The sequence below is a fragment of the Nelumbo nucifera genome, chromosome 4, assembly GCF_055504915.1.
Source record: "Nelumbo nucifera cultivar China Antique chromosome 4, China Antique-T2T, whole genome shotgun sequence".
NCBI classification, from domain to species: Eukaryota; Viridiplantae; Streptophyta; class Magnoliopsida; order Proteales; family Nelumbonaceae; genus Nelumbo; species Nelumbo nucifera.
This window is the reverse complement of record NC_142652.1, coordinates 34,920,262-34,944,398: the sequence shown is the minus strand read 5'-3', so window position 1 is coordinate 34,944,398 and position 24,137 is coordinate 34,920,262. Positions and strand designations below refer to the sequence as shown.

Genomic DNA, 24,137 nt, shown 5'->3' with positions numbered 1-24,137 from the left:
TTTGGCTTTTCTCTCTTTCCATCCTCTTGCATGTAGGAGACTTTTGTCCCACATTGTTTGGGAAAATAGTTGGCTTTGAGTATATTACTAGAATTGCTCTCCCTATGGGTAGGGATTCGTAGGGGGAGAGCTATATGTCTTTACATCATGTGAGGGGGTTGGGGGTGCTTTTCACACATGCGCGTGCTGAGCTGAGTTGGGCCGAGCTTGGTCAAGGCACAGGCACATCTACCAATGATTCACGGAGGTCTGTAAGCGAGTGCACGTATACCAGTGGTCTATGAAGGATCGTGATCAAGTGGCACGACTCAGCCCTCCCTTCTCTACAATTCTCTATTTTGTCTTCATAGTTCAACATTGATGACATTTGATTTGGAAAGCATTTACCGATAAGTTCCACTCTAACTTATTTACATTATTCTTCTAACATTTTTTATATGTTCAAATATGAGTATTAATTGTATAAATCATTTAAAACTGATTTTAATCAATCTTGTGTTGTTTTAGATGCTAGACAATAGCATTTTTTGGGTTAGTAAGTGGGCTTACAAAATACTTAGGGCTTATTCGTTTCCTCTTATCTCTTATCTCTTAAAGTGTAACCATACAATTTTTTGTTTTCCAATGATACCCCAAAAAGACAAACAAAAACTCTCGTATATGGGGTCAAAATGGATATTTGATAGTTTTCAGAATTTAGAATTCAAAATTAAGAACAACATTCTCTGCATTCAGAATTTAGAGGAAAGAAAAGTTCACCAATACCAATATACTTCTTAATGTAATTATTACATTTTCAGATGTCAGACTTCAAAGCAAACGAACAGGCCCTTACTAACTTGGTGCTTATTATTGGCTATAGGAGTGTCACCCCCTAGAAATTAGTCTTAATTGGGGTCGCCAACCCCTAGAAATCAATCTTAGGTGATCGACAGTGGCCAAGAAGGCCACATGACTGAGAAACGGGGCTCCCCTATCTCGGTTAAGCACAAACCATTGCTTGAGAAGATGACAGTTCATGGGTGGTTTGAGAGGGCTACTCTTAATTTGGGAACAGGATCTACTCCTCACATAGGGGCGCCTCACATGCACATCCACCGTGCATTGGGAACATCTCCCGTGAATAATAACTTATAAATACGGGATATGTTCCCAATGCATGGTACGATGTGCATGTAAGGCGCGAGTGAGGCGCCCTGTGTGAGGAGCAGATCCAGTCTCCTTAATTTGGTGAGTTACTCAAGTCAACTTAGCAAGTTAAGTTGGCAATTTCTGGCTCCTGACCCACAACTTGAACCAATTTGACCCAATCTGATTTGACCCCATCGAACTAACCAACCCAGACCAAATTGAGCCGATGCGAGTCGCATCTTTGACTGACTCATGTTTGTGATTCGAATCAGCTATCAAGCCAGGGCTGTTCAGTTGAACAAAAACATTTAAAAGGCTGGTTCACTGCTGTACAAAGCTTCGATTTCAATCAAAATTGATACATTAGGGTTTTTTTTATTTTTATATTCTAAATCTATTTATGTGGATTCCATGCCTTGGTTCTCACTAAAATTATGTGGTTCAGCCCTGGTTCAATGATATCCAAAAGCCCTATTCTAAATCCATTTATGCGGAGCAATTCAGGGTTTTTTCTAAACTTGATTTGGCCTGACTATATACCATATATATATATATATCCTACATCTTATATTTATATTATTATATAATATATTTAGTAAAATATTATATCATATATATAAGATGCTATACATACATACACACACATATATATTTAGTAAAATATTAAGGCTGTGTTTGGAAACGATGCAAATGGAGTGTAAATTTCAGTTCAGAGTAAATTTTCACTCTGCGTCACTTTTGTCTTTGTTTGGCAACATTACATTTATGCATTGACAAATGACAGACCAATGCATATTTACATTGATAATATGATGTAAAAGTACATCAGTAAAAAATAAATAAATTTGCATTCAAGTGGGCTTTTGATAAAAAAAAGCATATGCTTTATTGAAATTCAGCTAAAAATTTGTTTGGTAACAAAGTAGATTTGTCAATACAAAACTAATCCAACTTTGTAATTTATATGAACCGTTTTACACTTTACATATTTGTATCATTTCCAAACGCAGCCTTTAAGTTTCTTCTAGCTACACGACCTGCATTATATACAGTCTTGATGGAGGATTTGACAAAAATATAATTGCTCAGGTCCGGAAATTTGCAAGCCAGGTAAGCCGGACTAGGTCATAAATGATCAATTGATCATCCCTGACAAACATGATATATTCAATCTTATTGAAGCTCCATGGTAACTAATTAATTACCTTCCCCAAGGTTATTAGCAAAAACTAATCCCCCATGTTTGAAAAATAACAGATACCTTCACGATAGAATACAAATGGAGACAACATTTATGATTTATGTGAGGGCGAACCAACTGAAATAGCTCCAGCCTCTTTGCGCTTTATTCTATAGAACCCAAAGAACGGCTATGGCCCATAATTTATTACACTCATCACTGCCTTGCTTACTTGGATCCATGGGCCTTTCTAAGGTGGGCCTATTCCAATAATGCGTCTGGTTTTCAATACAATACAAGGGTTCTGGGGAGGTTTATCGGTGTATCGTTTTTCAGGCCTTCTTCAGAACTTCTTCTACCGTCGTGGTCTCACTTCAGAGTTCACGGGTAGTTTTTTCCGACTCCATAGAAGGTGCTGTTCTGCTATTGGCCATGCCGGTTATCCATCATCACGTAAACCCTACATACACGATTCCTTCGAAGCTCCCTCTAATTTGCAACTCTGTAACTCAGCTCAAGAATTTCGGGTTATCAACTTCACCTCGCACCTTTAAAAGCTTCCATTTAAGTTCAGGAGATTCAATATTTCGTCGCGGGGAAGTACGGAATTGGAACCCTAGTTTTCCCTTTGTTCGTCGGAAATGCAGTCGAAGAACCGTAATTAGGGCCGCTGGGGGTTCGGATTACTATTCTACGTTGAATCTCAGTAGAGATGCGACATTGCAGGAGATTAAGAGCGCTTATAGAAAGCTCGCTCGTAAGGTCCGTTTGTTTACCACTATTAACATTGTTAATATTTATGATAATTTCATTTATTTCGAGGAAATTGCCTTGTCTAACAATGTCATTTTGCTTAATTAGTCGCATGTTTGATTGTTCTTTCAGTTGCTTATGTTCCATGGAACCTGTTAAGTGTAGTCTAAGGGGTTACATACGTAAATAACTACAAGAAAATTCTTGACTAAATTAATTAGTCTAATTCAAAAGTTACTTTTAGTCAATTTAAAACTGAAACCTTTACAGCCAGACCCAAGATGTGTGAAGAATTTTACTCTTTTAACAAGTAATTAAATGAAAATTAATTTATGGAACTAAAAGCAAACTTTGAGGTCTAGTGCAGTATTTGCACATAAAACAAGAACAACAGCGACAATGGTTAAGCTGATACACGCAATATGTGTGCGATTCACCAGTTTGTAATTAATTTCTCTTTCTAATATATAGTATTATGGCCATCTTTTCTTATTTTCTGTAATTTATAGGTTTTTACTTCCATTCTGCCATGTGGATTCGATGAATTTATTCTTTGAGATGTGTTCCTGTCAATGGAACACACCTCTAAGAGTAGTCATAACTCTGCTCAGAAAATATCAATCGTGCTTATTTTCTTATCCATAGCTACTTAGATTGTTGGTTGGTTTGGTTCAAATTTAGATTGCCAATTATTCATCCAAAAGGATTTTTATTGGTGGACTGCAATCAACAGCTTTTGAAAGAATCCACTAACCTAGGTGTTAGGATAAGCTTCTAGATTTCTTTTCTCCTTTTCATTTGCTAGCCCAATTGTATAAGCGTAGGCCAACACAAACATTTAGATCTATTACATAAAAAACATGATAAAAGTTCACAAGATTTTTTTTTTATATGTAAGGTAACATATTAAACTGAAAAAATAAGAGGGATATACAATCAGCCAATATCCTTGTACAATGAGAAACTGTGCTAAAGGAAAAAATCCCTGAAGCTCAAAACCCTAAAACTGAGCCAGCAGGCAATTACAAACCAGAAAACTATCCAAACAGGAGCTCTTTGTCTAAAAATGTGTGTCTGAATTTAAAAAGTGAGTGATTAGCCAACCACGAACACATCATGCCCGAAATACTTTTAAGAACTCCCTCTTTTGATTGTTGATGCCCTTCAAATATTCTCTGATTCTTTTCACGCCAAACTGCCTAGAACACAGCTGCAGGAATAGTGTTCCATAGTCCATACCACACTACCAGCCTTACTTAGATCCTTTAACCACCAAGCAAACAGAAAACTCTTCACATCAGGTGGAAAGCACACCTTCGCCCTGAACAAGTCGAACATATTCCCCCAAATCCAGTGAGTAAATAAACAGTGGATCAGGAGGTGATTAGAGATTTCTGTGCTTTTGTTGCACAGTGTACAGATAACATCCTGCACTTGGATGCCCCTTTACAAGAAATTAACTGAGTTTAACAAGGTTGCTTAAGAAAATAACCTAATTGTTAATGGTTCGATTAACACTGGTTCAGTTCTAGGTCTGGATTAAGAATCTTATTAACTGTGTTTAATAAGGTTAGGACTGCACCCAGTCTACCCCTCCTAAGATCCCAGGTAGGTGGGGTAGATATGACATCATTACTGTGCCAAGATCCTTAATTTTTCACATCAATAATCTGTGCTTTATCTGATTTCTTTCCCCTTCCTCTAGTTCAAGTTGGTGGAAGTCTTGTACACTGGGCTGCCCTTTTTTTCTTAATGATCATTTCTGTTACTCTGTACTTTATGGATCTTCAAGCTTGCATATGCTGGTTATTTTCTAGGTAGCAAGGATGTTCACTTGTGTGTTGGTATCAAAGTCAAAGACTGGTATTAGTTGTCTGACATGCAAAACCTGAAATTTAGATATTTGTCTTGCAGTTTTGATGCGAAATTAGTTTGTCTAGTTTTCTTTTCCAATGGCCAAAATCATGTTTTTAAAATAATCAGTTCATATAAGCATAATGTAAATTGCATTTATTTAGAATGAGCTAATTGTAACAGAAGGGTTAAATAAAATGTTCATAGCTCTATAAATAATAACTTCATCCTAAGTCAAGTTTCCTGTTCCTTGGGTAGTTTTCAAGATGTGACATCATTACTGTGCCACATCACTTATTTTCTTATTCTATTCATGCATATAAAAGCAGAATATATGCTTTTTTATTGTTTCTAAATAAAATTTCAGCATGCAACAGTCTCCAACATGGTCAAATATCAAAAAATGGAGTAACTTTATTCTACACTTCGCCTTTTCTTTTTCCCTCCTTATTTCTCCTAATAATCTTATCTTAGATGTCTTATTGATCTGTAGTCTTTCTTTTTTTATTGAAATAGTACCATCCAGATTTGAACAAGAGCCCAGGGGCAGAAGAGAAATTCAAGGAGATTAGTGCTGCGTATGAGGTATTCATGCCTTTTCTCTTTGCTTAGCTTTGATAGTCAAGGTTCAAAGTATCGATATGATACGAGTTTCGGCCGTATTGTATCAGCACTTAGAAACGGCTGAAACTCTATTTTTTTTTAGTTTTTTTTCAAATTTTGGTTTTTTGGGAAGTTTTTAGCATGCTTTTTATTATTAAAAAAAATTGGGGGTCCGAAACACTTGGAAACAGGCGTTTCGGAATTGTTTTCAAAAGATACAATACGATACTTTGAACCATGCTGATAGTATGTATGACATATCATATTTTGTTTGATGCACTGAAAAATGCTTGCTTCTGTATCATAAATCATGCTTAATCATACTTTATGTTTCTATTTGTTCTTATGCTATTAACAGGCCCTTGTTATTTTTGAATGTTGCGCAGCATTTCAAGTTGGAGTATATAGTGCTAAGATACAATCAATTCATTAGAATGCCCTTACTATTTCTGCATTTTCTTTTCATGTGATAACGGGACCTTTCTGTAGGTTCTATCAGATGATGAGAAAAGATCTTTATATGACCGCTTTGGTGAGGCAGGTTTACAGGGTGACTATAATGGCTCTGGTTTCAGTTCACAGGGGGTAAGGGTTTTTTCTACACTACTGCCGTCTACACCATCTGAATGTATATTTCCTTATTCATTAAGATGATTTTTAATTAGGATGCAGGCATTTGGTGATATTACATTTCTTGTTTTTTCTTTTATCTTTTTCTAGGTCGACCCTTTTGAAGTCTTTGATACATTTTTTGGTGAATCAAATGGAATTTTTGGAGGCAGGGATGATTTAGGGGGTATTAACTTCAATTTGAGAAACAAGCGCGATCAGGATCTTGATATTCGGTGATTGTTCTGTCTCCATTATTAGTTTAACTGATTAGGACTTCCATTTTGCCTTTAATCAAGTAATGGGATGAGTTGCATGTGGGGCCGGGGTGGTGGAAGAATTCAACCACATACATTACTTATTCATATACACCACTTTTGGTCAAAATGGATTAGTATTTATTGTTTTAAAGAATCTCTAGCTTGGTGGCTAGTAATTCAAAAAAGAGAATCATGTCTAAGGATATTTGAGGTACTTACACCCTATTTTTCTAGTGTATTTGCTTTTTTGTGCAGTTATTTCCTTCTCATAGCTTGATTTCCACCTAGACGGTTTTCTTTTCATTCTCTCCATAACTGTTGTTGATTGATTGCCGTTCCTTGAAGGCAGCCTAAGATATTTGGGCTATGATACTGCTATAACTCTACAAGGGTGATGTATTGTATTGGATACTTCAACTTTTAGTTTAAATTTCATATCTAATACCAAATCCAACGATTTCCTTGCTGTATCTGGGTAACATAGTATATAGGTGGAAATTTTTAAATCTAGCACCCAAGCACACTCTTCCAAACCTTCTAGGTTAGCTATGCCCATTGTTTAAAATGTCTAGATATTTTAATACTTAACAAACTATTTCCATTTCTATGGGTACTAGCATGAAATATTATTATTAGTTGTTGAATTATTATTATTTCCTGTTTGGTAACACAAAACATTATTGGAATATGTCTCAAAGCAGCATCTAGTGTGTTAAAACTTTTAATGTTGTCTTCAGAGAATTATATTTTGTTCATTTTATTGATATAAGGTTTTCAATTTACATGTACATAAGTATCATCCAAATATTTGTTTTAATATGATTCTTTTTTCTTTAAACTCATTATATTTTTAAGTTTATCATTGTAGACGACTTTTCTTTCTAATTACCTTTATGAAATACTTTTAATTATACATAATTTAATAAAATATTTATTGTTTTAAAATTTAAAATCTTAGGAAAGGATAAATAACACAATAACATAAATTGCATATTCAAATCATAATTTTTATATTAAAATAATGTCTATAATAAAATTATCATTTTTGTGAGAAATGGTGAAGAAATTGCAAAAGAAACAGAACTCATGTACAACCAAAAGCTGTACTCAGGGACTATACAAAAGTTGCCCCTGCAGCACTATATTTTCAAGCCCCACTTTATAAAAAGATTTCCATGTACAAGAAATTTATTATAGCAAGTGATTTAAAAGGCGTGCCTAGGTGCTCAGGCGAGGTGCATTTTAAGGCATGTGCCTTGCCTAGGCTCTAGGCGCAACACTTTCAAAAGGCACACGCCTGGTACGCCTTGCACTTCAGCCTAGGCGTGGACCTTTTTAATTTTGTGTGCTTTTTGTTCTTTTTTCAACCTAGCATTGGGCCGGGAGCTCCACCCTAGACCCCCTACCAAGCCCCTTGAGGCAAGCCCAAACAAGTCCATGTTAGGGTCTTAAATTCTTAATCATTACACAAAAAATGGTTTTATAATTTTAATTGCCTTTTAAGAATATATTTTACTAGGATGAATAAATGAACAACATTAGTAAATAGGGGGTTCTCTAGTAAAATATCTTCTTAAAAGGCAATTAAATTTTTTTTTTTTTTTTTTTGGTATAAGGATTTAGAATGTAAGACTCTAACATGGACTTGTTTGGGCTTGCCTTGAGGGGCTTGGTACACAAGGCAGCTTGTAGAATCAAGAATGCAAGATGTTTTACATCACATTAGTTATTTGAAATAATGCAACTGAGGAAAAAAGAAGTTGTGGGTTTTTCATGCTTGAAAATGTTTTATATGTTTGATTTTATTTTTAAACTTTCATTTGAATATGTTTTACATGTTACGTTTATGTGTTTTAATTTTAGATAATAGGTTTTTTAAAAATATTTATTTTAAAATTTAAGTTTATAGTTTCATCAATATTATGTTTAATATATATATTTTAATTTTTTGCATCTTTTGAATTTTTTGGCTTTTTTTTTGTATTTTTGCGCCTTACTTTGAAAAGGTGTGTCTTTCACCTTGTCCCTTGCGCCTCAGTTGCAAATTGTCCCTTGTGTGTGTGTGTTTTTTTTTGGCACCTTGTGCTTTTAAAACACTGATTATAGCCTATATTTTGAAACAATTTGTGTATAGCTAGCCATCAATACATCTTTCCCAAAATCTTCTGAAACACTGCATCTACAGAGCTGCACTTGTTCTTGAACATTCTCTTTTTTGGTGGTAAAAGAAAAGTTCATAAAGTAAAAGATCAGATTACAAACAACAGAACAGGTGTTAAGATAACACCCAACCCAATGATTAGCAGAGCAATTCAATCTTACAACTCAAAATAAAGCAAAAAGAAGCCCCCCGACCATGACCAGTGTTTTAAAAGCACAAGGCCAATTTGCGCTTGAGGCGCAAGGCGAGGCGTGCGCCTTTTTGAAGCAAGGCGCAAAATTACAAAAAATGCTAAAAAATAAAAAAGTCGGAAAATTCAAAAAAATGTAAAAAAATAAACATATTGTTAATAAAAATATAAACTTAAATTTTAAAATAAATGTTATAAAAAACCTATTATCTAAAATTAAAATAAATAAACATAACATGTAAAGCGTATTCAAATGAAAATTTAAAAATAGAAGCAAACATATAAAGCATTTTCAAGCATGTAAAACCCATAATCTCTTTTTTTCCTCAATTGCATTACTTCAAGTAGCTACTGTAATGTAAAGAATATTGCATATGAGTCACCTTTGTACCACGCCCCTTGAGGCAAGCCCAACAAGTCCATGTTGGGTATTAAATTCTTATTTCTCACATAAAAAATAATGACTTTATAACTTTAATTGCCTTTTTAGAAAGATATTTTATTCCAATCCTAACATCCCTTTCTGCTAAATTGTCAATCTCCATCCTTCCTCCTTTCTCCTCCACCTTGATGGTCAATGAATCATTTAGAGTCATCTTGCTTTCTCGATCCCCCCTAGGCTTCTTTTCTTCTGCCTCCGACCAAGTCACCATGCCATCCTTAGGAAAAGAATACCAATGCAGCTCCTCCCCGTCTCTAGTTTGAGTCTTGATACCCTCTTTCTCATCAAGTTTCTTCTTTAGGCTTCTGACCCTAGAACCTCTCTTCCTATAAACTTTCTTAAACTTGTTTGTAGTTAGGACCAGCACCAATCAGACCATCTTTTAGTCTTGAAAAAAGTTTTGAATCTCTGACCTTCATCATCCCTGGCCCATCTTCATCCCCATGTTCACCAGTCTCCTCCATCCTAAGTCCACTCCAAGTCTGCCGACTTGGACTTCAATTCTTAACAGATTATCAGTAGCATCAGCACTGCCGCTCAGTGCTCTCTCCTTTACTCTCCTCTCCTGAGTTCACCCCCTTCAATATCCTTCCCTTCTTCCTTCTTTTTGTGCATCTTTCCCCTCTTACCTCTCCCCTCTTTTCTTCCCTTAAAACTTGCTTTCTTTCCTCCTTTTCCTCCTTCAAGTTGCCCCAAACTCTGGTCAGAAGAAAGGAACCACGACTACAAAAGACCCAAATCAAATAGTCATACCTAATTGGATTGCAGGCTTTATCCCTGTCCTCTCCGACCTTCTAACTACCTTTGCCTCTTGAAACGAGCTGCCAATGCCAACACCAGCACATGGATGCCTCTCGAACCTGGACTGAGCCACCTCTTTCTCACTGTTCACGTCCTTTGTTCTCAATCTCATGAACTTCTTGTGTTTCTTTCCTGCCATAAGAACCCAAAAACCGCAGCAGGAACTATATTCCAAGCCAGCTTTTTAATGAAACATTTTCTGCTACTTATCAAAAAAAGAAATCCAAGCCAGCTTTCCCTTTTTGCTCAGACCTCCAATGCTTTACAAACTCTACCACTGACCCCGGCCAGCATCTTTTTACCCCAAACAGGTTCCGTATTTCACAGATTCCAAGTGCCTTTCACATAAAACACAGTCTGCTGAATCCAAGGACATACCCTTCCATGGGAGATTGTCCTATGTGAGTATTCTATGTTGGTAGGTCGTCCACACAAAAAAAAGGTCTACCTTTGAAGGCTTGTTCTTACTCCAGATGATATTGACAGGAATTGACTGCTCATCTGGAACAACTAGTGGATTGTAAAAAGAATTCACTGAAAATTTCGTGACTTCTCCCAGTGCCACAATCTCCTATCCAATCTCCCCTTCTCCACCTGTATGCTGTACAATGTATGTGGAATTTCCACCATAGCATCCAACTCCCAATCGTTCAGGTGTCTTCTGAACTGCAGGGACCACCACCACACTTCCATTATGCAACTGGAAACATTCAACATCCCTAGCTTCTTTTTTTTGATAAGTAAAGATAAATTTTATTAATTCATAGAATCAAACTGATACCAGCATCCCTTGGAGAATTGCGAGCTGTGACCTCTCCAGACAAAGTACAAAGTAAAAAGTATCAAATTACATCTGAGCCTAGAACAAAAGTTCCCTATTTGCCCCTTGCTTGGCTAGATAATCAGCTAATGCATTTGCTGATGTCCCTGCCCATTGTATTCTTACAGACCTATTATGTTTTAGCCACTTAAACTTCTTGACTTCATTCAAAAGTTGCTACATGGAGTCCCCTTCAATCAAAAGTTGCTCCATACCTAGATAATATGTGAAAACACTCCTTGAATGGCAGCTAGTAATTATGCCCTAATAGAGACCCCAAATCCCAAGGGACCCAAGTAGAAAAGCAGTCTCTCCATTCTCTTTTCTCACAACTCCTCCCAAACCTGAGAGGCTTGGGTTGCCTTGACTGCTCCCGTTGAAATTCAGTTTCAGAAAACCTTTAGGAGGGGGTACCCAACTTTCTACCACCCTATTCTTTAAGGAAGATCACCTTGCTACTATGGACCAATTCCTCCAAGTATCATTAAAGGAGAATTGGTGAAACAAATCCATAGTCTTTAACCGGTGTATTACCCTATTCAACACACCCTCCTTTAACTCTTGCAGGATTCTCACATTCCTTTCTTCCTTGATCGCCCAAATCATAGTTGCTCTAGCACATCTCCACATAACCCTTTCTCTTTTGTTATGTCAGGCAAGTAGAAGGATTAAAGAGCATGCTTACTTCTGCTGGCATGTTCTACCTGCACCCAAACAACAACAGAAGTCAATCCCACAACTCTACAGTAAAGGAGCAAGAGATTAGCAAGTGGTAGCAATCCTCACCACGAGACCTGCAAAGAATACACTAGTTAGGTGAAATACAAAGCCATAACCTTTGGGGGAATAGTCTTGCACTGAACTTCCTTAATAGGGAAAATTTGCTGAGATGAAGACTAACAAGGGGACTTGGAAAAGAGGCCCCAAGAGAAGGTCCCTTAGGGCTGAGGAGACCTAAACCTGTTTATCTGATTCAGAATGATCCAAACAAACCTTATTGAGAAGAAAAAGCAAACAGTAACTTCATTACTGTAAAATTAAGATACAATTGTCAACCCTGAAGATAAGCAATCAATTTCCTCATCCCTTAACCTTCTACAGAACCCAAAGTTCCAATTTGGAGCCAAAGGATTTACCAAAGGGGAGAAAAAAATTTAAGACAACATCTTTTTTTGTACAAGGACATAGAGAATAAGGACAGAAAGGGGTCCATTAAAGGGGCTATCCCCAATCCAGATATCCTCTCAAAACTAAGCAGAGTTTCCAGAGCAAACATCATACTTGCAAACCTGAGAAACTGGGGAAGAATATTGTGAATTGCCTTCTAGGGTGTTGCCAATGTAACCCTCTGAGATACACCAACATCCCAACCATGAATACTTTCTACCACTTCATGCCATAGCCTGTCTTGCTCTTGTGACCAATGCCACATTGACTTCCCCAATAAGGCTAGATTCTTTTGAATCAAGTTACCTAACCTCAAGCCCCCCCTTCTCTTTACTCTTACACACAACCTCCCAATTGATAAGATGGTCCTTTTTACTTTCCCGTGGTTCCCAAAGAAAGTCTCTCATTATTTTCTCCAACTTCTTGTCTTCCCTAGGTGATATCCTAAAAGATAGAAAATAGGTTGGCAAATTCATAAGTGTGGCTCTTATGAATGTGATCCTACCACCCAAGGAAATATAGTTCTTCCTCCATGAGGCTAATTTCTTTTCAAACTTTTCTACCATTAGGTTTCAAAACCACTCTCCTTAGGGTTTTCCTTTAACGAAAGCCCTAGATAGGTCAAAGGCCAGAAAGAGATGGAACACTCTAAACACTTCACCACAACCTCAACCTCCCTAACTTCCAATTTGACACCCACTATACAACTCTTTTCTAGATTATTTCTCAAGTTGGAGATTCTTTCAAAGCTTCTAATGAACTCTTTTAGATTTCCTGCCTTCCCAACATCACCCCCATCACAAAAAAATATTAGGTCATCAGCAAACTGAAGGTGTATAATTGGAGTTCCACTTCTACCTATTCTCCATCCTCTTATAACATCTTCCCTATCAGCCTTAGAGATCAATTCATTAAACACATCAACCAAATACCCAACTGCACCACCTATCCCTAAATCCATAGTTACTTAAACCTCTAATAAAAATTGCCAATCCACCAAATTATAGGCCTTTTCAATATCCAATTTACACAAAGCCTTTCTTCTTAAATCGCCTCATTTCCTCTACTCGTTCATTGGCAATCAGAATCTGATTTGTTATTTGACTCCCTTGTATGAAGGCCTCTTGGGCTTGGCTAATGATAAAGGGTAGAATCTTTTTAAGTCTCAATGAAAAGACCTTAGCTAAGATTTTATAGCTACTTGTTACCAAGCTAATTATCCTAAAGTCTTTAGGGTGGCTAGCCTCAAATTTCTTTAGGACTAAGGCTAGGAAGGTAGCATTGACTCCATGGCTTACTATGTGCCTATTTGCAAATTCCTTGAAGACATCACACATGTCATCTTTTAACACTTGCCAATAGTCTTGGTAGAAAGCCATATTGTCTTGGAGCTTTAGACCTGTCCATAAAAAAAAAAAACGCCTGTTTAATCTCCTCTTCCTTAAAGTTTCTTTCCAACCACCTTGCCTTCTCATCACCCAACCTTGGCTAGTCCACCCCTTCCACTAGTGTTCTCTAATTCAAAGGTCTTCTATTAATAGACTTGAAATGGTCCATAAACCTCTTGACTATCTCATCATGATTGGTAATCACCTCCCCTTCTACCTCTAGCTTGGTCACAATTTTTTTTCTTTCCATTTGCTAAATCATGGAAAAATCAGGTATTTCCATCACCTTCCTTAATCCACTTGTGCCTTGCTTATTGCCTCCAACAAGTCTCCTCTCTTAATAACTCCTCCAATTCCTTATTTAGTTGTCTTCGCAATTCTCTATCATCCTTGTTCAACATCCTTTGAGGTTCCTTCTCAATTAATTCTTCAATCCGAGAGATCAAGCTCAATTTTTGTTCTTCAGCTCTCCCAAAATGGTCCCTGTTCCATTCTTTTATTTTGGCTCTCAGCCTGTGCAATTTCTTATGAAATCTAATCTAACTCCCTTCTACTTTACCCCTCTTAAATCTTCACTCCACCAATCTTTCACTTTATTCACAAAATCTAGTGAGTTAACCACATGTTTTCAAACCTAAAGGGGCTAGGTCCACTAACAAATGATTCCAACCCTATTTTAATGGGACAATGATCAAAAGTGACTTTGGGCAAAGCTCTAGAAACCAAATCTTCTTGGTGATTCTCCTAGGTTAGGTTGAAGAGGAACCCATCTAGTTTTGAGCAAAGAGGATTTTCTTGAAGGTTAGACCAAGTGAACCTAGCTTGTACAAGAGGAATTTCCTTTAACTCTTAGTCCTCTATAAAACCATTGAACTTCCTCATGCTAGTTGTAATTAGCTGTTGGGGGTTACTAGTTTCCTCGGAGAACCTTATAACATTTAAGTCCTCTCCTAGGCATCAAGGGCTATCCCATAACCTCTGGATTGCATACAACTCCTCCCACACTTCATTCCTTTCTCTTTAACTATTAGGGCCATACAGATTGGTTAAAACCCAAATGAAACCATTTGCCACATTCTTGAATTTGATAGAAACATAAAATTTACCTATTAGTTCCTCAACTGGTTCCATTACATCATCTTTCCAAACTGTGACAATTCCCCCTGAAGCTCCCCACAAGGGATTTGGGGACCAACTTACTCCTTTAGATCTCCAAAAGCTTCTATCCCATCTTCCATCCAACTCTAACAATTTTGCTTCTTGCAATAACACAATGTCTGGATTTTCCCTTTTAAAATAGATCCTTCATCACCCTTCTTTTTCTTATGCTCCCCAAACCTCTCACACTCCAAGAACCCCCCCATTTGCTAATGTTGTTCATTCATCTATTGCAATAAAACATATTCTTAAAAGGCAAAGAAAGTTATAAAATCATTATTTTTTATGTGAGGAATAAGAATTTCAGACCCTAACATAGACTTGTTTGGGCTTGCCTTGAGGGGCGTGGTACAAAGGTGACTCATAGAATCAAGAATGCAATGTTTTACATCACATTAGCTACTTGAAGCAATGCAATTAAAGAAAAAAAGAGATTGTGGGTTTTACATGCTTGAAAATGCTTTATATGTTTGCTTTTATTTTTAAATTTTCACTTGGATACGCTTTACATGTTATGTTTATGTATTTTAATTTTAGATAATAGTTTTTTTAAAACATTTATTTTAAAATTTAAGTTTATATTTTTTATTAACATTATGTTTAATATTTTTTGAATTTTTGCATTTTTTAAAAATTTTTGGCATTTTTTTTTTGAATTTTCTGACTTTTTCTTTGATTTTTTAGTTTTTTTTTGTAATTTTGCACCTTTCTTAAAAAGGCATGCGCCTCGTCTTGCGCCTTGCTCCTCAGGCGCAAATTGGTCATTGCACTTTTTTTTGCACCTTGTCCTTTTAAAACACTGTTCCTAGCCTGTCCCTTAGTCATGTAAGTTTTGGGTCTTACTATCCATTAGATACACCAATACACCGATAGATGGGTCTTACCATCCATTAGAGACTCCACCCCCACTTTAGTCATGTAAGTTTCAGGATATCATTCACTGAAAATTCTTTGAATAGAACAGATCAAGTGTATATTTACTACATGTTACATTTTCCCAAAAAAAGGACCTTGAATTTTCTCAAGTCATGGTGAGAGTTTACCTTTCACCATATGACAGAGGGCTGCTCAGCTGATTTTTTTTTCCCTCTGTATGATGATTCTTTCTCTTCTTCATTATCAGTGTGAGGGTGGATTTTATCTATTGCAAATTCTCAAATTTTCAATTCATTTTAGGAAACTATTTAGGAACAATGCAAAAAACTCATGTACCATATTTATGGGTGAGACCCTTCACCCAAGTAGTATTATTTTTCTTGTTGCTTGTGTATCCTTGCTTGGATGTGTGTATTGTATGTGCAGAAAGCTCATGTAAGCCTTGTCCTAGGACTCTCAACTATATGAGGTGGCTATATGAATCATGTTTCGTCATTCCATTCCTTTTCATTGCCATATCCATTATTAAATTATGAGGCCTTGGATCATTTCTTACTACTTAAACCAATGCCCTTTTTGGTATGCCCCTAGCTTGTCTAGCCTTGTCCTTTTTCAATGTAGTAAATAACTCATTGGGCTATAGGTTTGGGACCATTATTTACTGCAATATAAACTAAAATGAAAAGAAATTAGATGCACATATACCACTAAATTGATAAAAGAATGGACATTATGAATTAACATCTCCAAACCTAAAAGAAAACAGTGCAAGAAAGGGCTTTTTTCCATTTCTCCAAATTTCCAATCTATGGAATTAAGCCTCAAGTGGGGTTTCTTTAATTTTCTAACTTTATCGAGTAAAGTTTTGGAATAACTGGTGAACATACAGATTTATGGTTTTGCAAAATATAACCTAGGGCATTCAAATGAAGGCATCTCCCTTTGCTTCTTATGAACTTCCATTCATTTGGCAGGTTAGTAACCTAGGGCATTCACATTAAGACATCTTTATTTGTTTCTTATCAACGATGTTTGCATTGTTTGAATGCTGACACTTTCTTTTACCACAGGTATGACCTATACTTGAGCTTTGAGGAATCAATTTTTGGAGGAGAGCGGAATATTGAAGTTTCCTGTTTTGTAACATGTGATGATTGCAATGGGACAGGTGCAAAATCTAGAAATTGCATAAAATCATGTACTAACTGTGGAGGTAGGGGTGGGGTGATGAAAACTCAGAAAACACCATTTGGAATAATGTCGCAGGTAACATGCTGTTTCTGTAAATAATGTCTCCGAAAACACCATTGCATAAACTATTCTGTTTTTGTAATCCTATCAAATTGTAAGTAACATGCTTTGTGTTGTTCTATGTTGGATGGGTTCTTCTAAATTGATGGAAGGTACATAACCATGTCTTAGGTTTCCATTTTTCCGATTTTGTGATGATGCTTTCCATTGGAATATATAGGTGCTAAACCTGGCACAACCCATGATCACCCTTGAAGAGGATAGAAATAGGAAGCAGTGCATTTTTACTTTCTTTCTTCTACCATTAACTAAGACTTTCTTTCTTCTATTGTGGGCCAGGCTTAAAGTATTGGGTCCAGACCCAACCTGGAAAATCTACATGCTGGACTAGAAATGACCATGCCTAATCCTCTTAGTGCACCACTTATCCATCTAAGCAACCTCGTGGCCCCAAAATATAATCAAAACATCTTTTTGATCTCTCTCTTAAGTTAATTTACTCAAATTGGCATTTCATGAGTTGATAATCTCTTTTTTAATTATGTTGAGATTTGTCAGAAATAGTATCATATTCACTGTTTTGAAAACCAGACCAGACCGGATGGTCAAAGCGTTTGACCTGGGAACTGGTCATGCATCTGAGTCCATTTTTAGACTGGACCACCTTTTTGAAAAAAAACTGTTGAATTGGTCAGAGAATCGCTGACCTGGATGGTCAAACCGCTAAACCGTTTGACCTGGGCAGCGGTTTGCGGTTTAAAATATATATATATATATATTTTAAGATTTTAATAGAGAAGAGAAATGAGGAGGGGAATGACTGATACACGATCTGAGATCTGAGATCAGAGAAAGAGAGAACCGAGATCTCAATCTCAGATCTGAGGCCTGAGATCCGAGAAAGAGAGAAACGGGATCTAAATCTCAGATCTGAGAAAGAAGTTGCTGTCGTGGTCACCATTGCTCTGAGATCTGAGAAAGAAGCTGCTGTTGTGGTCGCCGTCGCTGTCTTCTTTCTTTCTTTCTTTCATTCTTTCCTTCCTTTTTTTTCTTTCTTTCTTTCCCTCCTCTCCTTCCTTTCTTCTTTTTCCTTTCTTTCTTTCTTTCCCTTTTTTCTTTCTTTCCTTTCTTCTTTTCTTAGCCGACAGCCACCTTAACTCCTCTCTCTTTTCTCATAAAAAAAATAGAGAAAGAACCTAATATACTAAATTTCTAACCTAAAGGGCAAACCGCCCGAACTGTTTGATCCAGACGGTCGAACCGCTGACCCAGAAACCGGTGATCAAAGCGGTTCAGTGTCCGGGTTGTTTTTTAAAACCTTGATCATATTGACATTTCTAGATGGATGAGAGATCCTTGTTGGACAGTTGCCTAGTTGGATATTTCTTAATGTCTTAACTTCTTCTTATTTCCTTTTATTTTTTGCTGTTTACTTGGTGTAAATTTACATTGTTAGATATGTCACTTCTACATGAATGTAGTTTTCCTGTCAATAAATGAGACAGTAAGACAGGATAAATTTTCTATTTGTGTCTGTCTGAAAATTTGTGACCACATATGTTATCTATTGATATTCCTGCAAGTAGATAAGGTTAGTCTTATAAAGATAACTTTTGTTCCTAATGTTTGTTAACTTTATTTATTTTTTTTTAAATTTCTGGTTTTGACATTATCTATAGATGGAATTTTTGAATTCTTAGGTTTCTACCTGTTCAACATGTGGTGGTGATGGCAAGATTATTACTGATCATTGTCGAAGGTGTGGCAGTGGAGGTAGAGTCCAGTCAAAGAGAAGTATCAAAGTAATCATCCCACCTGGTGTTAATGATGGAGCCACTATGCAAGTTCAAGGGGAAGGAAATTTTGATAAGAAAAGGTATGATATCCATACATACACAAGCAAACAACACGCACCAATGCACAATTTTTTAGCAATTGTCTAACCTTGTTTCTTATGATATGAACATTGTGTTTTTGGAGCCTCCTCAGGTTTCTTTGAAGTTGAAAATTTTTGGTCATACTCATCTCTGGTTGGTGACGAGTCCGGTTTGCATGTTGAAAAAGCATGCCTTCTCCTGATGTATTTTAGTTGGGACTTTGGAAATTGAAGATCTTCCTGCTGCAAGTCTTCAACTCATCCGTCATCATCATCATCATCTCTCTCTCTCTCTCTCTCTCTCTCCCTCCCTCCCTCCTTCTCAATCACAAATTTTAGATACAATAGGATGTGAAACAGAAATATTTGGATTAAATAAATTGCTCACATGTAAACAAATCTGTTTATGCCTGCACGTTGCAAGTTTTATGTTTGAAACCAATGCTTGTATTCTTATAAGATAATGTCTATCTGTTCTACCTATGCCCTCTGTGTATGTGTACAGACTCACTGATGTGGTGTAAATTAAGAATGTATATATAGGAATGGTAATGGAGCAGGGTGAGGCCGGGTTTTGCATGCTCCCGTCCCTAACCCGTACCCCAATGGGGCTAGAAATACCAACCTCATCCTCATCCTCTCGGGGAACAGGGATCCCCGAATTTGCCTCACCCCACCCCAGTCCTACTTGCAAATTGATTTTTTTTTTTTTAGTTTTTTGAAACCTACCTAGAACTATATTATATTATCTAATATAATATAATATATATTAAAGAAACATACTTTTAGTCGGGGCGGGGTCGGCAAATACCATCCTTGCCCCATCCTCGGGCACCAAAGTTTTGGGTTTCCCAAAATCCACCCCAAACCCGACCAACAGTCAAAAAACCTGCCCCAATCAGGGAGGGGTGGGTCGGAGCCCCACAAGGATGGGTTAAATTGCCATCTCTATTTTTGGGTGCTGCTTCCTCTTGTTTCATTTTCTTTTTTTTTTTTTTTGGGGGGGGGGGGGGTGGGGGGGCAGCTCTGGGTCCATACAACTTCCATATGTCATACTTTTTCTTTAATAGATTTGTGGAGTTAGTGAAAAGTCTAGTTGAAGGTATTGAAACCTTGAAGTTGGGAAAGAAAGAAGAATGCAAAGATTGTGTATACAAGAGGTATATATAGAGGGAATGGAGAACAAAATTTCCAACTCAACTGCTGCCCAAGGCAACAACAAAAAAAGGAAAAGAAAAGAAAAGAAAATAATTCAAAGCAACTGCCACAGTGCCACCCGAGGCTCTCAATCCACACACAACAAAACCCTTTATACCTGACACCCTGAGAGATTTTAGAAACATTAACCTCAATGGTGAGAATCACTCAAACTTCTAAACCTTCATAGAAGTGTTAATTTATTTGTACATTCTTCTTTTTTTTGTGTATTGTGAATGTCAATTTGGGCCTATTTTGTACTTCACCCTTACCTTGTGGGAACACGCTGGTTAAATTATGGCTTTTCATGCAGGGGTATGGCAGGTGACCTCTATTTGTTCCTACATATTGATGAGAAAGAAGGAATCTGGAGGGATGGTCTTAACCTTTGCTCAAAGATTAGTATAGATTATACTGAGGCAATACTAGGGACCATTGTCAGGGTAATTCTGTCTCAAATTCTCTCAATCTCTTTTTAAATTCTCAATAGATTTGAATTTACTCAAATAAGTTACTTCTTTTTTTGTTCTTTTGTTGGGGGGGGATTGTGCCTGGAAAAACATATTTAAAATTTTTAATTACTCAAGCACACCCATATTATGTGTGTCACAATAACAATGGTAACAATGGCGATAATGGAAGAAGAAAATGACTACAATACCCCTTACTGAGGTGTATAATGGAATTATGTTAATACAGTGCTCACACATCTACCAACAGAAGCAAATAAGGCAATCTAAATGAGCTAAACTGCAGATATTTTTTATGCAAATTTTTACTTGTTTTAGTTTATTTCTTTTATTACATTTTAGTTTTTAATGATGCATTCGTTTTATTGGCTTCAAAAATATTTTACATGCTCCCTCCCAACACACACACATGCACTCACAGAAAAATAGTGGTGATATGGTTGCACACATGCATGTGTAATTTTCTTCCTCAGGTGGAAAGTAGTGGCATGAATTATCAATAACGTGCAATGTATATAACAAGTTGCATTTGGGTTAACGTGAAAATTACTTATTTTATTTGACATGGAGTACTTAAGTTTTTTTTCAGGTAGAAACAGTTAAGGGTTTGCAAGATCTTCAGATTCCTTCTGGGACTCAGCCTGGTGATGTAATAAAATTGCCTAATATGGGTGTTCCAAACATTAAGAAACCTTCTATGCGAGGTGATCATCATTTTATCGTGAACGTTGAGATTCCAAAGGAAATCAGGTTCAGTTCCTTCTCTCTATTCTATGCACTTTCTTCAACCTATAAGTACAGACTTTTTGACTTGAAAACTAAATCTGTATATAACACATACACATTATAATTTTTGAGAGGTAACTGGGATTTATTAAATAAAAGAACACATGAGAGGATGTACAATCAGAAAAATAGGAAAGAAACAAGGATTACACTGGAAGAATTCTATCACTATACAAAGAATCCCTGCAAATCCCTGATTTAGCTAGACCATCAGAAATGGAATTTAACTCCCTAGGAATCCAGACAAGGTTTGCATGCATGTTGTTCAGAACAATGTTTTAAAATATGGAGCCGTAGAGGCGTGACACAAGGTGTTCCACTACTTGGAGGTGTGATTTGTAGTTTAGAGTGCAAAAAGTATAAGCCTTTTAAGCACAAGGAGGCGTAAGTGTTGTTTAGATGTTTTATATGTTTTTGTTATTGTCTTATGTGGTTAGACTTAAACACAAATTCATAAGAGGTGTAAGCCTCTTATATAAAGTGTAATGAGGCATACTGATGCGGGAGCTGAAGAGTCAAAATTGGAATTTTATGATATTTTATGTATTTCTGTATTTTTGGACAGTAAGGGTGTTTTTGTCATTTTTCATTTTTTCTGTGGGGTCCAATAATAGGGTTTAAATTGTCTAGTTATAGTTTGTTTATGTTTAAAATTTCAGAGTCATTGCATAAGTAGGATTAGAGTTATTGAATCTCCTTTGAATTGAAATAGGATATGACAACTTAGTTTGAATCCTACTAGGATTATTGAGTCTAGCAGTTTGACTTCTAAGAATATTATGAGTTTAACAGTTTGACTCCTAGGATTATTATAAGCTTAGAGTCTATAAATATGTATGGACGTGTTACACAAAAGCAATGAAATATTATTGAGTTTTCTTCAGCTTATGCTAGCTACGATGAGTGATTCCCATGCCCTAGAGTGATTCTAGGCACCCTGTGAGTGATTCCAGGTATTTTCTCTCTTCTTTCTCTCCCTATTTTCTCTCTTATTCCTTCAAGAAGCCATTACAGTCATCGGAAGCCATATAACTCTGATCAGTAAGACCATTCAACATTCTCTAAGGACTAGAACTGAGCTGGTCCTACATCACGTACACATCATACGCCTCTATGCTAGAAGCATACACCTCAAGTGTCTGTAGACTTCTAGGTTGCACCTCCAGGTGTTTTCTTAGTGCCTTGTCACTTTCTAAAACAATGGTCCAGAATATCTCTTGCCTCAGTCAAGTAATGAGCTAGTATCAAGGGGCCTCCATCTCTCATTCCTAACTTGTTAATTGTGTGTGCTGAGTCACCTTCAATGGTTTTGTTTAAGAATCCCAAGTCTCTAGAATCTGGCAATCCTGATCCCAGTAAGAGCCACCAGCACTTCAGCCTTTGAAGAATCACCAATTTCTGTCGGGCCACTAAATGCCCGACAAATATTTCCATCCATTCCCCCTGATCACATGTCAAATTCCTGCCTCACCTGCATTCCCCAAGGCATTTCCATCAAAGTATAATTTCAATATCCTCTCCTGTCGAGTGGTAGGATCCTGGTGGACGGGCAGTCTTTTAGAGAAAAAGGCAATTGATTACACTTTTCTGCATGTCATTCAAGGAGATTCCTTCTTTTCTATTCATTTATTCTTCACAGTACCTTAGCTGTGACTACTAATGATTTTCCAAACTGATTAACTGTTGAAATATTTTCGTTAAAAAGAGTTATTGGTAACAGCTTCAAATTTGCATTAGCATATCATGTTACTTTGAAATACTAAAAGGAAATTTTATTAGTGTTAGAGTGAGCCGAATAGGGGTAGTTTAGTAATCTCATGTCAGTTAAGTACTTTGCTTATGTGGCTGTTTTATTAGAGTAATCTGCCCCACACTTAAGTGAGGGCAGTTTAGTCTTTGTAAGTGTAATTAGAACCTAATAAACATAAGGGGGTCGACTAAATGGGAGACTAATCAGTTTTCGACTAAACCCTACTGTTCTCTCTTTCTCTTGTCTTCTTCCTCATCTTCTTCTTCCTTCTTCACTGGTTCGGACTACTGTAGCTGCTCCAAAACATGGTATCAGAGCAAGGTTTCTGACCTGCTTCCGCTTGCAAAGCATCTCAGCTGTGTTCGTGACACCCTCTTCTTCGTTTCTGGTTAGTTAATGGAGAGAGCTGGTTCGCCCTAGGTCTGAGATATCACAGTTCGTTGCTCTCTGCTGCGGACAGTTTTCTTCATCAAGGAAGGTGATTTCAGCAGTGAATGGTTGGCTGATACTCTCAAAGGAAGGTTGGTTATTTAGTCCTTTTGTGTTGCTGGTATTTCTGGGTAGGAACCCTTCAAGAATCAGTTAGTACTGATTAGAACCTAGAGAACTAGGTTCATTGTTGCCCTAAGAAGGGCTGTGTGTGCAGTAGCCGAATGGTGTAGGGCTGCTGTGAGTTGTTGAGTGGTGTTAGGGCTGCTGTAGGTGGCCGAGTGGTGTAAGGTGGAATGCAGTGACCTTGCCAAGCTCCTTGTGGTCGTGTAATGCCCTCTTAAGTGTGTTAAAAAAATCTGAACTGGGTGTAGCAGTTTGACTGTGTTGTGGTGCTTGTGATGCACAATTTTTTTTTTTATTGAGTGGTTGTAAGAGGGCCTACTGTTGTGTTGTGGTGCTTGTGATGCTTATGTGGGTCGTAGGTGTGTGAAGTCAGCAGTAGTGTGAAGAAGAACAAGTGTGTGCTCCCGCTGTTGTGTTTAGGGGCTGCAATAGGTGCTGAAGTATCAAATTGTAAACAACATCAATCAGCTTGTAGCTGAGAAGTAAGGTTAGAGGCAACTGTGAAGGAGTACAATGGCAGCAATAGGAGATGGCTACAATGATGAGAAACCTAATGTGGTAATTTCCTCCGACTACCTAGGGGTACAAATGACCTCAATTAAGCTGAATGGGGAGAACTATGTTCCATGGGCTAAATCAGTGGAAGTGTTTCTCAAGGCAAAGAAGAAAGTAAGGCATGTAAGAGATGAAAAGCCACCGGAGGACTCTCCAGGGTTTGATGATTGGGAGCAAGAAGATGCTCAAATCATGACTTGGCTGTGGAATAGTATGGAACCCAAAATTAGTGCCAACTTCATGTTCCTTGATACGGCTAAGGATATATGGGAGCATGCTAAGAAGCTATATTCTGGACAAGATA

At 37.1% G+C, this 24,137-nt stretch overlaps 1 protein-coding gene across 1 annotated transcript in view; it reads left to right on the top strand.

Annotated features, from left to right (window-relative positions):
- Window positions 1-2,577: 2,577 nt before the first annotated feature.
- The window catches only part of LOC104607386 (Molecular chaperone Hsp40/DnaJ family protein), a 30,361-nt gene continuing 8,801 nt past the window's right edge, over window positions 2,578-24,137 (top strand). The window contains exons 1-8 of the mRNA XM_010273026.3: window positions 2,578-3,073; window positions 5,435-5,503; window positions 6,011-6,106; window positions 6,242-6,366; window positions 16,464-16,659; window positions 18,345-18,520; window positions 20,031-20,160; window positions 20,777-20,937. Coding sequence (XP_010271328.2) covers window positions 2,744-3,073; window positions 5,435-5,503; window positions 6,011-6,106; window positions 6,242-6,366; window positions 16,464-16,659; window positions 18,345-18,520; window positions 20,031-20,160; window positions 20,777-20,937 — 1,283 coding nt within the window. The 5' untranslated portion in view covers window positions 2,578-2,743. The remainder of the gene's footprint in view (window positions 3,074-5,434; window positions 5,504-6,010; window positions 6,107-6,241; window positions 6,367-16,463; window positions 16,660-18,344; window positions 18,521-20,030; window positions 20,161-20,776; window positions 20,938-24,137) is intronic.